The sequence below is a fragment of the Aphanomyces astaci genome (assembly GCF_000520075.1).
Source record: "Aphanomyces astaci strain APO3 unplaced genomic scaffold supercont1.4, whole genome shotgun sequence".
NCBI lineage: Eukaryota > Oomycota > Saprolegniomycetes > Saprolegniales > Verrucalvaceae > Aphanomyces > Aphanomyces astaci.
Window position 1 is genome coordinate 1459949 of NW_009798267.1, and position 13457 is coordinate 1473405.

Consider the following 13457-nt stretch of genomic DNA (forward strand, 5'->3'; position numbering starts at 1 on the left):
TATACTCAAGGCGACATGGTTGGGAACACTGTAAACCCAAGGTAGAACTTACTGTCAAATGATATATCGTCGAAGTATATTCTTAAATCAATGGAGCATCTCAAGCAAGACAAGTCAGTTTGTGCACGCGCTCAGAAGCGTCAAAATGTTCCGAAGGAGGGGAACTGTGACGACCCCCCTCGTCAAGTATAAATCAAGTGGCAAATATACGTGCCAGGTTTGAGGACATGGATCAGGGGGCATCTGGGGCTGGGGTTGGTTTTCGACCACTGCCGTGGCAGGGTTCTGAACGTTCACGATATTTTGCCAGCTTTTACGAGGATCGGGAAACTCTGGGATGCTGCCATTGGCAACAAATTACTGACATCCAATGCGCCATATTGGTGATGATGGTTTATGCTTCTTTCTTACCTCAAAAGCCAATCCCCATCGACGGAAATTATGCATCGACAAGCGTTGTCCGTACAAAGTTAAGGAAGACGACGATCCCCAGCGAGCACTCCATCGCTTGAGCACTTGCCACGCTTCGGATTTGGTGCTGAGATTGTTCGAGTGAATAAGTCATCGCATTCGTCTTTCATGGTGCCAGCTATCACCATGTCGTCAACGACTGATGTCTGCATTCCGGTCCTTGGTGTCACGGCTTGACCAACAGGACGACAAGGAGGGTTGGTGTGTACAGGTAGGAGCGAGGCTGCTGCTGAAGGGGCGGGGAAACGCTAATCGTCGAGGGCATGGCTCAGCGTGGCTGCTTCTACGTTGGTGTGGCATCGTATCGTGAACAGTTTGCAAGATAATGGACAGACCTGATCGATGAGCAATAGTCCAACGTCATCACCTTCGAGAGCGAAGTAGTAAAGTCCAAGAGCCGCCCCGAATGCATATTGTGATGTCCACAGACAGGTGGAAATGTCAGTAATGGTAGTTATTAACACGGACGGAGTGAAGAAGTCGTGCTTGGGCGTCACAATGGCGTGGAGCAATTAGGTAGGGCAACCGGATGCCAGAATGCGATCCGACATCCCAAGTAAAGTCCCATAAACGACGTTGACGGGTGACCTTGGATGCGTTGCTCTCTCTCGAAGGCTACTGTATCTCTGGCGATTCTTGACCATTTCCTTCATCCCCCCATTCATTTACACGACTTAACAAGTTGTCGGCCGTGTTTCAAAACCGACGACGTTCCAAGATACAGTACTGTAATTGCATATATTAAACGATGAAAGGCAATGACTCTCCATCACTAGGCAAATCCAAGAATGATGTTTGCTACATCGAGTTCATGTGGGGCGATGAGTTTCGAATGCAAGCATTTGGGGGGCGATGAATGGAACCATTCAGTACTATATGGAAGCAGCACCTCGCCAAGTACTGTATATACAGTATCATGTGGCAAATGTACGTACCGTGTTAGAGTGCATGGATGAGGGGGAATCTCGGGCCCGGTTGGTAATCGCCTGGATCAACGTTCACGTCTGGGAAGTGGCCTTCAAGCTGTTCAGGACACTTAGGGATGCCATTGGCAACATCCGCGGACATCCAATGCGTTGCGTTGGTGAGCATGGTATTTGCTTCGCCCTGAATTCGATACATCAACTCCTTCAGTGGATAGATTGCATCGGCTTCTCCCGTGAAAAGTGCGTCTGACCACATTGGGGAAGATGTCCCCCAACGAGATCACCCATCGCTTGTAAACTTACCATGTAGTATCGGACCTGGCATGTCATCACATTTGTCGTTCACGGTGCTAGCGTCCACTATGGGTTGGACAATATGTTGTGGTCTTGCCGAACAGGGTTAATATCTAGGGCGGGGGTCGTCGAATGTGTACTACGTCGCAGCGTTTGGAGGAGGACTAACGACGTCACGTGACGATGCTCTCCCTCCTCCAAGTCGTCCATGATATTTTCCGCTTGCTCTTCTACACTTGGCGAGGAGCTATCACGGTGACGCCCCCCGTCATTCGGTTATGAGGGGAGATGTTGCCGCTTCACTGATTGATTGTGCCACGAAATGTGTCGCTGGCCTACTACGCCACTATTAACTTGATTTGATTTGAATTATACACTTGGTGGTTGTCCATATATGGGGGGATTCTAGTCCTTGGAATTAAGTTCTGTATTGGAGCTTCTTTTGATGGGGCATCCGAAGAGCCATTGGTCGCGGACGCGGCGGTGCGCTATGTGGACTTCGTCTCGCGAAGGATTCGGCAATGGACAAGAACCTTAGTTTGGTAATTGGACAACCGCAACATATTTTTGCACGATCGAGGTTTCTCAGTCCATATAACATACATAAAAGTAGTTCAGAGCATCGGGGCTGAACGTTAATCAATGGCGCCTCCGATTCGAGAAAGCGAATTCAATGCACAGCTGTCTGCGATCGTTGGGCCATGTCGAAGACGAGTAGATTGAATTCCAACGTTAAACCTCTTCTGCGAAGTTGTCGGTAAAAACATACATCAAAGTATACGATTTTGAGGCTGTGAAGCGAACAGCTAACAAAGTTGTCGCCTTGTACGCTTCACCAATGCGCTATACATATGTTAAGCAATAGAAGCCTAAGTCTATTCATCACGGAGCAAAGCTCAACAAGGCTATTCACGACGGGCACCTCGGTCATTGGCTTTCGAAGGTAATCAAGGTCATTTTATGGTTGACGCGTTGATAATAGTCAAGTCGATGCAAAGTCAATGCCAGATTTGCGGCGGGGTGGGGATGCACTGCTGGCACCTTCCCTTACCATTTCAATCAAGTCCAACAGCTCCGCGCCGTACGGGTCGTAGCCAGGAATGGCAAAGTCAAAGTTGCCTCGAAAATTAAATCGCACGCGAGCCGTAGGGTCGTGGGACGAGAACAGCGTCACGGTGGGATACAATGCGTAGTTGGCGCTGTGTAAGAGTAGCTTTTTTAGCCCTGACGTGGGTTTCGTGTGGTGGTGGCTACCAGCAGAGTTGACACAGGCGTTGCTACATGCATTGCTACATGCATTGCTACTCGAATGAGGATGGCTAGGCACACTGACCAACGCCCCATTCAAGTAAAAAGCAACGAAGGGCTCGGTGGCGTCTTGGTCGATGGCACACCCGATCACGTCGCCTTGACGAAAGCACGGCATGCCACTGTGTTGTTTGCCGTTGATGTACAGTATCCCCATTCCCCCACTGCCACCGTTGGGAGCGGTTCCAATCGAGGGATCAACAGGAGCGACACTGCTTATGCCTGTGGATACACTCGAGTCGGACACCCACATGATCCCAAAATCGTTGCCGTCTTCCCCAGGACTCAACCCTGGGATAATCATACCTAGGAAATCATATAATGTATATGAATGCCCGCCCAATCCAATTTGAAAGGGGGGGATGTTAGGGGGAAACTTTACCGTAGCCGTTCTTTGTACCAAATCGAGTCATGCGACCTCGGGGGGACGGCGGGAGTGCCATCGTTTCGCTAATACGTGTTGAATCGGTGGTAGGATTGTCGAGGGGGCCCCATTGCAATGCCGAGTGCCTTGGCACGTCCCATCCAATGGCGACGCTGCCTGCTGTATCCATACGCTCGAGGGTCACCTGTCCACATCCCATCAACAATCAAGTCAAGTACGAACCCCCGAAAACCCCTAAACCACAAGCCAAAATCAGCGAGATAGAATAGTATGTACCTCAAACATCCACCGCCCGAATTCCCCCGCCCGCCTTGGCTTAGTGGCCATGGCGGCGCAATACCGACGTGCCGACTCGAGCTCCACGACGAGGTCGTCCTCCGTGAGACTTAGGTGGTTGGTCACGAGCGATGCATCTAATTTGACTCTGCTGAATTCTCGTCGTCGGTCCACTTCTTTTGTGAGTACTTGCGGATATGCTCGCGTGGCGAGGCCAAGCTTGACCACCGCCGCCGACGTCGTTGTCGTCATCGCGGTGGTTGCTTCCTTGTCTTCGGACGTCGTCGAAGCCGCAAAGGCGACGCGCATCACGTCTCTCAATGTTTCATTCGGCAGCGCCTAATGGGAGCGAACACGACACTGCATAAGACTGTCTATAATATGCATGCTAAATGACTCTACCTCGAGTTCCTTGGTGAGGGCGATGAGGCGTGTGTGAATCTCGCGCATGAGTAGATCCGAGAACGCAAACCCTTTGCGGCACTCGTCCTTGAGGTCTTTCACATCTTGGTTGGATAAGCGTTGGAACAATGCGAGGATGGTGTGCTCTGCCAGGAGGGGACATGTCAGTTCCCGGCGCAGGGCAAACTGGATAAATCGTTTCGGTTCAGTGAGGTAGTCAATGCACGCCTTGCGCAGTCGTTTGCAATCCAAGTCCTCGGCCAAAATCAACAGCTATGTATCACAACACCAGAGCTTCGTGAACCACCGGATGGTTTAACAACGTGGTGGACATGTTCACCCAAGTTGAACGAATTGAAAAGGTGCAAACTGATATATATACTGTACATTGTACCTGCAAGAGACATTCGGACGAGCCAAACACAGCCTCCACCTGCTGCGTATTGACGGCCATCGCATGTTCGAGCTGCAAAATAGTCAGGTCCATGGAATTTCGGTACAGTTCTAGCGCCCGCAGCCGTTCGTTTTCGATGCGCACGACCAGTGAGTCTCGTCTATCGGCGTACTTGGCATGGATCTTTTCAATTTCCGACTTGAGCGTGGCGGCGTGCATCGCGTGCAGCGCGGCCAAGTCGTTTTGCAGCGCTTGGTCCAAGAACGACGTGGTCTTTGCGACCTCTCGTTGTCGTGCGTTGTCCAGCACACTCACGTAGCGGGTGGCCTCGGACGCGTACAGGCCGTTGATTTCGTCGCTGCACAGGCGGTTGGTCCTTTGAACGGCTTCATATTCGTCTGCGATCGTCAGGCGGCGCTCCACAGTGTGCTGGTCTTTGGCAAACAGCACCTACATCCATCACCCCACTTTCTTGAAGAAGGGGAACTAGTAGTTGGGAAAAGTGTAAGAAGAACGTACGAGCCGGGCGAGCACTGGCTCACTCAAGTGCTGATAGCACGCGATCCCATCGTAAGCTGCCACGTCATCGGTGATGACCAGGCGTTCACTGGCGGTGCCCACCGCGGGGTAATATGTCATGGTGCCGTTCGTATACTGTCGCGGGCCAGACGTTACATCAGAGATCGCCGCGCGGGCCAGAAATCGATCGATCACCGCTGAGCACTTGCGCAGCTGAAGCTTGGACACGTCCATGTCGTACTACATACATCATGGCATGATTCGTCGGTGCAACTACTATTCAAAAGACGTATGGCTCTAGGCGTAGTTCGTACAGTCGGAAAGTGTTTGCTGTGCACTTGAACGTGCAGCCAATCGTCGACTAGCGAGCCGCCGCTATCTGTGTCGTCTAGATGGGGCTGCAGAATGCTCTGGAGGTTCGACGAAATGTCTACAAATGCTGCGAATTCTGGACGAAGGGTTTCTTTCGTGACGATGTCGTGCTTGGATGCGACGGGCGTTTGCAACAGAGTGCTGATGTACATGCGGAGAATGCCGTGGTCTGGGTTAGACAACTGGAGGTTTGACAGGCGCTTGTTGATTTGAGCTGTGCTGCGCTCGACGCCAAATGTCGAGCAAAACGCATGCAAAAACTCGGCGTCGGTCGACCACCGCGGCGGGGCAAAACATTTTTGCCGCACAATGCACAAGTCCTCTTCGACCGTGAAGAACGGATCGGTCCAGTTCGCCCGCGGAGTTTCAATATCCAACATCGACCCTTGTCGAATCGAAAGCACTGGCGCCGCTGCGGCGAACATGCGCGACGAAGTTCCACGGAGCTGCATGGTGAATGAAACGGGTGGTTAGTAGCAGTTACGCAGTGTTGTGTGAAACTGTCATATGCAGGCAATGTTACGAAGGGAATCAATGAGCTGTCCTTTTCGTAATATGTACCGGTAGCCGTAATGCGTGTGTTACTTGAGCGCTACTGTAGAGCTACCGTAGTTGGACTTCTAGTGTGCATTTGTGTGTCTGCAAGTGGGCAAATTCGCTTCAATGTCAAGCGTCAAAAGGGGAGGGGGAATGGGGCCACGATGTTGCATAGGTAGGTAATGTTACTACCAGAACAGATACGGCAACGTGGGTACGCGTGTGAGTTGTCATCACGGAATGGGATACTGCATGGACTACACCTAGGGGGACTCCTTCGCCTGCGATGTTGGATTGTATCACATATCACTTGCACACCTACGTCCATATTTGGCGTGGTACGAGCTTTTTTATTCCATGTCCGCGCAAACAATGTCAATGGCAAAGCCCCAACGTTGCCATTTCATTCTACCTGGTGTAGCTTCCTTATTTGTTTCGCCCCCGATGCACGCACAATCGTGAAACGCTTGAAACTGCTTGGGCTATTTGCAACTCCAACACGGCGAGAGCGATGTTGGCCACGGCGCAAGTAGGACCAACATACCTCTGTGGATATAACTTGAGCTATGTAGCTGCCGTCTGGAGCTGTCGCTTTGTCGTCGCCGGGGGGAATGCCAGTGCCTGGCCACAGCAGCGGCGATGTGTTTAACAAGGACACGTTCTTGACATCCCTGCGCGATGCCACAGGGGACGGTGGACCGGCTATCGTGGCTGCAGCATACGAACCCAAGGGGTACTACATATGCTAAGAGCTATTCATTTCGTCCTGATGATTTTCGGGGTTAGCATGACGAGCGTGCGTGAAAAGTACACGCAATTGCACGACGTGGTCGGGTCGTTGTCGGAGAAAATCACGGCGGTGCTCGTGCGTCAGGAAAAGGATTTCCTCGCCGCGTACCGCGCGCACATGTACAACGTTCAAAAGGAGCTTCATGACACGAAGGAGAAGATCTTGCGCAACGAAACGCTCGAAAACAAGTCCGAGAAGATCAAGTTGCTCGAAGAGGAGCGCGACTGGTACCGTTAGGGAATGGCTGGGGCATATGGGAGAACATGATGGGGGGATGCATGATGTAGGTACCGCAAGGAAGCGTTGCGGCTAGACACGTTCACGACCAACATGAAAAAAGACCTAAAGCATATGAAGGAAAAGTTAGAGTGCATCGAAGAAGACCGCGATTGGCTCGAAAAGCAGCTCAAAGCGTCCAAAAAGCAAAACAAACTGCTCCGGGCAGGTACTAATACTCACTAGCCATCATCCCTAGTGATGATCGTCGGTTTTCGTTATGATGACACAGAACTGGAGATCCGACTGGCGAATTTGACGAGCCAAGCCGAGGACAAGATGGACACACGCCCGGCATCCCCTGCTGTCGACGACATGTACGTCACACCACGATAACGTCATGGGGTTGTCCCCAATATGTAATAATGATGTAGTAGGGACAGCCCGCCGCCGGGACTCCATCTCCCGCTCGCCGCCGTGGAGCGAGAGGAGCAGTTCCGAAAGCAAATCCGTCAACTCAAGCGCGACCTTCAAGCCAGCAAGCGCGAAGTGAATAGGTTGCGCGAAACCACAAGCAAACAACAAAGCAACGAGCTCGAGGAGTTTTTCGTCCAGAGCATCGACGCCGTGAAGAAGGACATTGTGCGGCGTCGGGGGCACAGCCGAGACGCCAAGACACGCCCCATGCCCGCGCTCAAGGTCGAGCCAGTTCCAGGTACGTTCTAGAGTTAGTTTGCAATTCCTTCATGTGGATGTGGACTAGATTGCGGACCTGAAATGAAGGAGTTTACGTCGGTTGACCGCGTGCGAGTGATTGAACGGCTCTTGTCCCATGACGAAGTGCTGTCAATATTGTATGACAACTTGTTTCCGTCGCATGATAAGAAACCCCCGGACGGAAGCGCCAAGATGCCGTTGGCTAGTGCGGTGAGTTCGTTCACAAAGAAGAAGGGAGTGGGGGGGTTGATCGATATGGATAGGGGGACTCTGTGAAAAAGCCACAACCGGTGGGCAGTGGCGCCGCAGCGGTGGTGGCGAGTCGAGAGATGACGACGCAAGGCGGGGGCATCATCCCTCTTGACGAGTCGACGCTGGAGTATCTCAAATTGACGTTCGTGAAAGCACCGTTCAATGAGCTTTCGTGTACTAACCATACATGATTATTGTAGCGGGGCCTCGCTGCGATGAACGATGGCGCAGAAAAGAGCGTGGGTAGAGTTAGAGAGTTGTTTGAAAGTGACGGCACAATAAAAAGGACCAAACTGATGGTGCTTGCCTTGTCTGTCATTACGTTAACACTAACTCGCTGCTTCGTTGAAAATAAACCTGATCCATTGGACCGACCGTGCGTGTATATACCAGTATTAACGTTAACGAATCGTGGAGACACCACGTTGTTGCCGTCGATAATGCCCTGGAATCACGTGTGAAGTTAGTTAAGTAGCTCTGTATGTAACTATGAGACATCCAAGGATTAACAAAGCAAGGTCATATTTTATTGTGGGGCTATTTTTAGGATGGCGTCGACGCGGCTTAATCATGACAATCGACCGCCCGTGGACGTGATCAATGACATGATGTTGTACCAAGGGGGAAGCGGAGGTCGGTGTACGTTTGCCTGTCAAGCAAGCTATAACCAAAGCCTGGTTCCGTCGACTCGCCCGCCTCGTTCGTATCCGTCCAGCGCCGCCTCTCGTCTCCCAGACGACCCCACTATCTTTCGCACGACATTCAAAACGCCGCTACAGTTGGACCTTAAGATCGAATCCGCGTCCAAAAACGTGGCTGGACAGGGCCCCTACGCCCCCCCGAGGTTCTGTTGGCTCGAGAATTCCCAAAGCAATTGTAGGCCAAGAATCGTCACAATCACTGTCGTAGCTCCCACGACTTTCGCCCGACGGGGGGTCTTAACATCACTGACGATGACTTCCGAGCCAAATTCACGCTCCCGTCCACCCAAGACGTCCGCTGCCAGATTGCACAAAACCAAGTACGTCCATCCACACACCGATATTGCTCCATTGTCGACATATACTTGACGTGATTGGGTCTCTTCAACGACTGCTGCCAAGAACGACATTTGTGGTATTTGACGGTTGGTGGTTTGTAGGAAGGGTATCTGAAGGGGGCGTCGTTGAAAAATATCACGTGTGATCGATACGACCCCCGCGAAGATGGCAAACCGGTATGTAGTCCCCCCCCTCTGTTGGTTCCTGAGCGAATGGGCTTGGTGTTTCCTATAGGCTTTTCGCTTGCAACTGCCCCATACGTCGAGCAAGACGGGCAACCTCAACTTGCGATTGCAAGTGACTCTCGATCAAGCTGGGCTGTTTCAAGGCGGGCAAAGTATCCGCGACCATCAGTATCGCCACACACATGACGTCAACGTGGCGGTAACGTTATGGGGTCCATAAATGTATCATTGAGACCTACTATGAGTGGACTGCGATAGAGTGGCATCGACGACGCCCCACGGTTCGAGCTCGAGTTCAAACCCTCAGGCAAAGGCTACGGCTGCGTCGATATAGGGACAAAGCAGAGACCACAGGACATCACCAAGTGACAAGCATTCTGTGGTTATATTGCTGTTAGCTAGACTTGAGAGAGTCCAAGGCCTATGCGCGTGGTTTCGATAACAAGGATGAACACGACTTCAGTAAATTTACAGGTAGTACCAGTAAATTGAATTATCACCCTCAAAAATTATATTAATAGCATTTATATAGCATTATATATCTATTCAATAAAAGTTCAGGTTTTTCTAAACTACTTCGAAGTAATATACTATTAAAATCTTAAGATTTTAAACCTCAACTACCTCAGTTTCATCACTTTCACAACGGCACTCGTTTGGTCAAATCGGTGGTTGCACACTTTCCTCAACGAGAATGAATACTAATTGTATTTCAAAAAGCCACTACTACTGTACGTCGAGTTTTTGTTTAATTGGGAATACTATCTAGAGCACATCCGCAATGTCTTGGTCAGTTTCCCGCAGGCTATACTCTTCGTCCTCTGCGTCGTCCATAAACGTCCGCGTGGCACGATGTGAGCTCTGGTGGGTACGCACGTGGTGGTGGTCGTTGGCTGGCGGGGACATCGGGGGGGGGGGCATCTCTTGAGGGGAAAAGTACCATTCTACAAGGGTAAATGAAACTCCAGAGTACAACCTAGGTATGTCGAATAGTCACGTACCAGATGCAGCTTCGTCATCGTCGAATAGCCCCGAGCTGCGACGGACAGCTTCTCGGATGGCGTCGATACCAGTGAGCGTAGTAGGGGCACATCCGGCGTGGGTGAGTTCAATCGTACCAGTCTGAGGAGTTGCATCCTGTGACTTTTGAGCAAAGAGGGCGTTGAACCGCGTGAGGAGCTCCACGCGGGTGTTGAGGGTCGTGAGGGCGTCGGCGCTGAATGTGTCGAGGGTATCCAACATATCTTGGCACGACGGATGATGGTGGTGGCTAGCAGTAGTAGTACTAGCATCGCTACCGATCGCCTGACTAGTACGACTACTCGTCGTTGTGGAGGATCGTTTGTCGTATGCAAACAGGTACTTTTGCTTGAGAAAGTCGTGGCGCTCCAATATATTTGCTGCTGCGTCGGGCCGACGTGGCACGACAAACCAAAGCGCTTCGTACGCGAGTAACGCCCCTGCGACACTGAGCAGGTAAAACGTCCACCGATCTTGGCTCGTGTACTGGTCAAAGTTGGACGCCGTAAAGAACAACACCCCGAGGTTGATTACCACACAGAGCCGGGATAGCATCCCCAAGTAGATGAACCACGCGCCAATGTCTTGGGCGTCGCGGGGCAGGGGGCGGCGGGTGCAGTAGCACAGCTTGTACGCGTCCATGCGGAGATTGATGGCAGTTTCAGCAAACGCAAAGATAGGGCCGGTCGGTAAGGGAAAGATGAACAGCGTGAACAAGCCAAACTGCACCACGATCTCCGAGTAGTCTTCATATGTGTTTTCATATGTGGCCAATGAGAGCTCGTACTCCAAGTCATACCGAGCGAGGTTGGTGGTAGTACTACTAGTACGTGTCCCCACCATGAGTTGAGTTATAGGTATGACCATCCCGAGGACATTGGACAGCACGCGCCAGCTAAACATGACGAGCAGCAAGTTTTCCAGTTCTGGGATACAGTTGTGGGCGTAAGAGATGGCGGCAAAGTGCGTTCCATTGGGTTCGAGTGCCGACAAGTTCACGCACCCAAGGGTCGTGCGCTTGACGAACGATACAAACAACAGCGCCGAGAAATGGTACAAGCTTTGCAGGCCAAACACTACAAAAAGTATATGGAAACATGTCATACTGTATCTCAGCTCGGATACTATATACTAGTAATACATACACAGATGAATACAAAGAGTACATGGAAAAATATTGTACAGTACTTTTCATGATCAAATAGTGCTCGTAGTCCGATTGTGTGCGATAGTTTTCGCGATCGTTGAGCCAGTGTGCCAGCTACAACCGTGCAATGCGTTGGATTGGTTTATATATGTATATATACATATATATATATATATATTCTTTGATAATAGTACCTTGGACGTGTACGATGCATTCGCTTGAATAAACAACACTTGGAGGATCGAGGTGAGGGTTGTGCCCACAACTGGCCCCGCCGCGTGCACAAGTGCCGGCTGGAGCAGCGAAAACAGCAGGACCACCACGGTGTAGAACCCCAGCATGAGGGCGCCGATGGCTGCCGCGGACGTCGCTTGCAGTTGCATCTATTCAAGGCATTCATTGTATAGTGTAAACCAAGACAGTATGTAAATAGTGTACCCGCATGATGGTTGAAAAGACTCGCTCGACTTGATTTGTGATGGGGTTAACTTGCTCGGTGCCGTAATAGTCGGCGCGATCTTGCTCGTTGTCTTCGATCCCGTGCATGCCCCATGCTATGGCACACATGTAGTTCTTGCGTTGCCAGCACTTGGCGTAGACGAATGCCCAGACCAGCACGACGAGCCCCACCGGCATGTCATGCAAGTACACTCCTCCATCATCGTCCTCCTCCACTGACGATAACGAAGACGGAGAATCGTAGCTGTGAAAGTTGCCGCGACGCACGACAATATACACAATCGAAGCGACCACGGGAAACAGCAGACACTGCGCGTAAAACCCAAGCCACAAAAAGTACAGCGCGATTTGCTCGCCAAAGTACCCGCGGACGTCCGCTAGCGGTTGCCGGAACGGAGAGATGCGGCACCAAAAGTTGGCAAAGTACCGCTTGTCTGGGTCGGGTTCCCCTGGCAGGTGACGAGGCCGCCAATACGTCAGCCATGAAGACGACAGCGACACTAAGTTCGTCTAGACCGAAAACACCTTAGTTGACAACGACAATGAATAATTGCACATCTGTTCCAAACAACGACAAAGTGCACTTTGCCTAGAAGCGATATATCATTTTTCAAGTCAAAACGCTTTTAACAAAATATATCTAGTCCGACCACCAAAATTAATTTATAATTAAAGTCATCGCCAGCGATCATCATTCTGGCCTCAGGACATCAAACTCGTCGAGCACGATAATACATACATTCATGAGAAACGTTGTCACACAAGTCACCCACGACGTCGTCGTCGTGTCGTTTTGAACGCTGTCACAAGTCAGTAACAACCCAACGTAATCGTGTCGTGTGGTGTGTATAACGAGAGATAGGTATATATATATATATATCACAAGTCAGCAACAACCCAACGTAATCGTGTCGTGTGGTGTGTATAACGAGAGATAGGTGTATATATATATGTACCCATTCGAATCGAGAGGCGCTGTGGAGGCACGAGAACCCGTCCAAGAGGCCATTGGATAACATCCGAGCCGTGTCCATTTCATCATGGATGACCAGATGCAGCAGCTTGAGGCAGTCGGTGACTTGAAACACGGAAGGCGCCACGTCCGTCGTGGGCAGATCCAGCTGCGTCGAGTGCCGGTGGTACAAGTATTGCATGGCATTTTTGCGAAAGTACGGCACGTACGGCGTGTACCGGTACGGCGGCGGCATCTTTTTGGTTTTGTCGTCTTCAATGAATAACGCGTGGCGCGAGTGCACGTTGATGCGGCGCGAGATCTGCGACATGGTTTCGTCGGGGAAAAATTGGTTTTCCACCACCGTGAGCGCGTGCCGCCCGTACAATGCGCATAACTTTTGCTTGGCGGTTTGCACATCGTACACTGTGTTTTCAATCGTCACTTGCCTGGGCGTCCAGAACTACAACGCCAAAAGAAGATATTTATCAGGTCGCATATATATATATATATATATAGATGGATATTATATATATATATAGATGGATATTATATATATATATAGATGGATATTATATATATATATATATATAGGTTGTTGTGAGGAAACAAAACACGTACGGATACACCGGGGTCGACGGCATTGCGCACTTGGAGCTTGTACTTGCGCGCTTCGGCTTCTTCGGCCACGACTTTGCGCGGCGCGGTGAGTTTAAAGTACAATTGCTTGCCGTCCCGGGATATATTGACGCTCACCTAAGAAACACATCGAGTGGGTCGTTAGATACGTATATA

General features: G+C 50.8%; 4 protein-coding genes across 6 annotated transcripts in view; 2 read left to right on the forward strand and 2 right to left on the reverse strand.

The window, feature by feature from the left end:
* Positions 1 to 2516: 2516 nt before the first annotated feature.
* On the reverse strand, positions 2517 to 5811 carry H257_02659 (hypothetical protein). The gene is made up of 7 exons (XM_009826399.1): positions 5290 to 5811; positions 4976 to 5215; positions 4457 to 4906; positions 4063 to 4335; positions 3661 to 3999; positions 3382 to 3568; positions 2517 to 3305 (listed from the first exon to the last, which is right to left on the reverse strand). Exons 1-7 carry the CDS (start codon positions 5797 to 5799, stop codon positions 2674 to 2676), a joined length of 2631 nt encoding a protein of 876 aa, XP_009824701.1. The 5' UTR covers positions 5800 to 5811; the 3' UTR covers positions 2517 to 2673.
* Positions 5812 to 6349: 538 nt separating this feature from the next.
* On the forward strand, positions 6350 to 8208 carry H257_02660. 2 transcript variants are annotated; one of them, XM_009826400.1, is made up of 9 exons: positions 6350 to 6413; positions 6457 to 6617; positions 6671 to 6901; positions 6962 to 7119; positions 7183 to 7267; positions 7334 to 7605; positions 7654 to 7817; positions 7871 to 8001; positions 8060 to 8208. In XM_009826400.1, exons 1-9 carry the CDS (start codon positions 6396 to 6398, stop codon positions 8076 to 8078), a joined length of 1239 nt encoding a protein of 412 aa, XP_009824702.1. In that variant the 5' UTR covers positions 6350 to 6395; the 3' UTR covers positions 8079 to 8208. The 2 variants fall into 2 exon arrangements, with proteins under 2 accessions (XP_009824702.1, XP_009824703.1); XM_009826401.1 differs by having other exon boundaries at positions 6350 to 6617.
* Positions 8209 to 8394: 186 nt separating this feature from the next.
* Positions 8395 to 9583, forward strand: H257_02661. 2 transcript variants are annotated; one of them, XM_009826402.1, is made up of 5 exons: positions 8395 to 8703; positions 8769 to 8880; positions 9001 to 9075; positions 9134 to 9283; positions 9343 to 9583. In XM_009826402.1, exons 1-5 carry the CDS (start codon positions 8408 to 8410, stop codon positions 9451 to 9453), a joined length of 744 nt encoding a protein of 247 aa, XP_009824704.1. In that variant the 5' UTR covers positions 8395 to 8407; the 3' UTR covers positions 9454 to 9583. The 2 variants fall into 2 exon arrangements, with proteins under 2 accessions (XP_009824704.1, XP_009824705.1); XM_009826403.1 differs by having other exon boundaries at positions 9134 to 9583.
* Positions 9584 to 9849: 266 nt separating this feature from the next.
* The window catches only part of H257_02662 (hypothetical protein), a gene marked incomplete at both ends in the record, with an annotated part of 9452 nt that continues 5844 nt past the window's right edge, over positions 9850 to 13457 (reverse strand). Inside the window, 7 exons of the mRNA XM_009826404.1 lie at positions 9850 to 10028; positions 10086 to 11180; positions 11293 to 11365; positions 11446 to 11634; positions 11690 to 12220; positions 12667 to 13125; positions 13284 to 13418. Of these exons, the coding sequence (XP_009824706.1) occupies positions 9850 to 10028; positions 10086 to 11180; positions 11293 to 11365; positions 11446 to 11634; positions 11690 to 12220; positions 12667 to 13125; positions 13284 to 13418 (2661 nt within the window). The remainder of the gene's footprint in view (positions 10029 to 10085; positions 11181 to 11292; positions 11366 to 11445; positions 11635 to 11689; positions 12221 to 12666; positions 13126 to 13283; positions 13419 to 13457) is intronic.

Coding starts and splice junctions, on each gene's coding strand:
- H257_02659 (XM_009826399.1), bottom strand. CDS start 5,799: ATGCAGCTCCGTGGAACTTCGTCGCGCATGTTCGCCGCAGCGGCGCCA. Junction 3,569..3,660: donor TCGGGCGGTGGATGTTTGAG/GTACATACTATT, acceptor GGATGTGGACAG/GTGACCCTCGAGCGTATGGA. Junction 3,306..3,381: donor TGGTACAAAGAACGGCTACG/GTAAAGTTTCCC, acceptor ATGATTTCCTAG/GTATGATTATCCCAGGGTTG.
- H257_02660 (XM_009826400.1), top strand. Junction 6,902..6,961: donor CTCGAAGAGGAGCGCGACTG/GTACCGTTAGGG, acceptor TGCATGATGTAG/GTACCGCAAGGAAGCGTTGC. Junction 7,818..7,870: donor AGATGCCGTTGGCTAGTGCG/GTGAGTTCGTTC, acceptor CGATATGGATAG/GGGGACTCTGTGAAAAAGCC.
- H257_02661 (XM_009826402.1), top strand. CDS start 8,408: ATGGCGTCGACGCGGCTTAATCATGACAATCGACCGCCCGTGGACGTG. Junction 8,704..8,768: donor GGCCCCTACGCCCCCCCGAG/GTTCTGTTGGCT, acceptor TCACTGTCGTAG/CTCCCACGACTTTCGCCCGA. Junction 9,076..9,133: donor CCCGCGAAGATGGCAAACCG/GTATGTAGTCCC, acceptor TGTTTCCTATAG/GCTTTTCGCTTGCAACTGCC.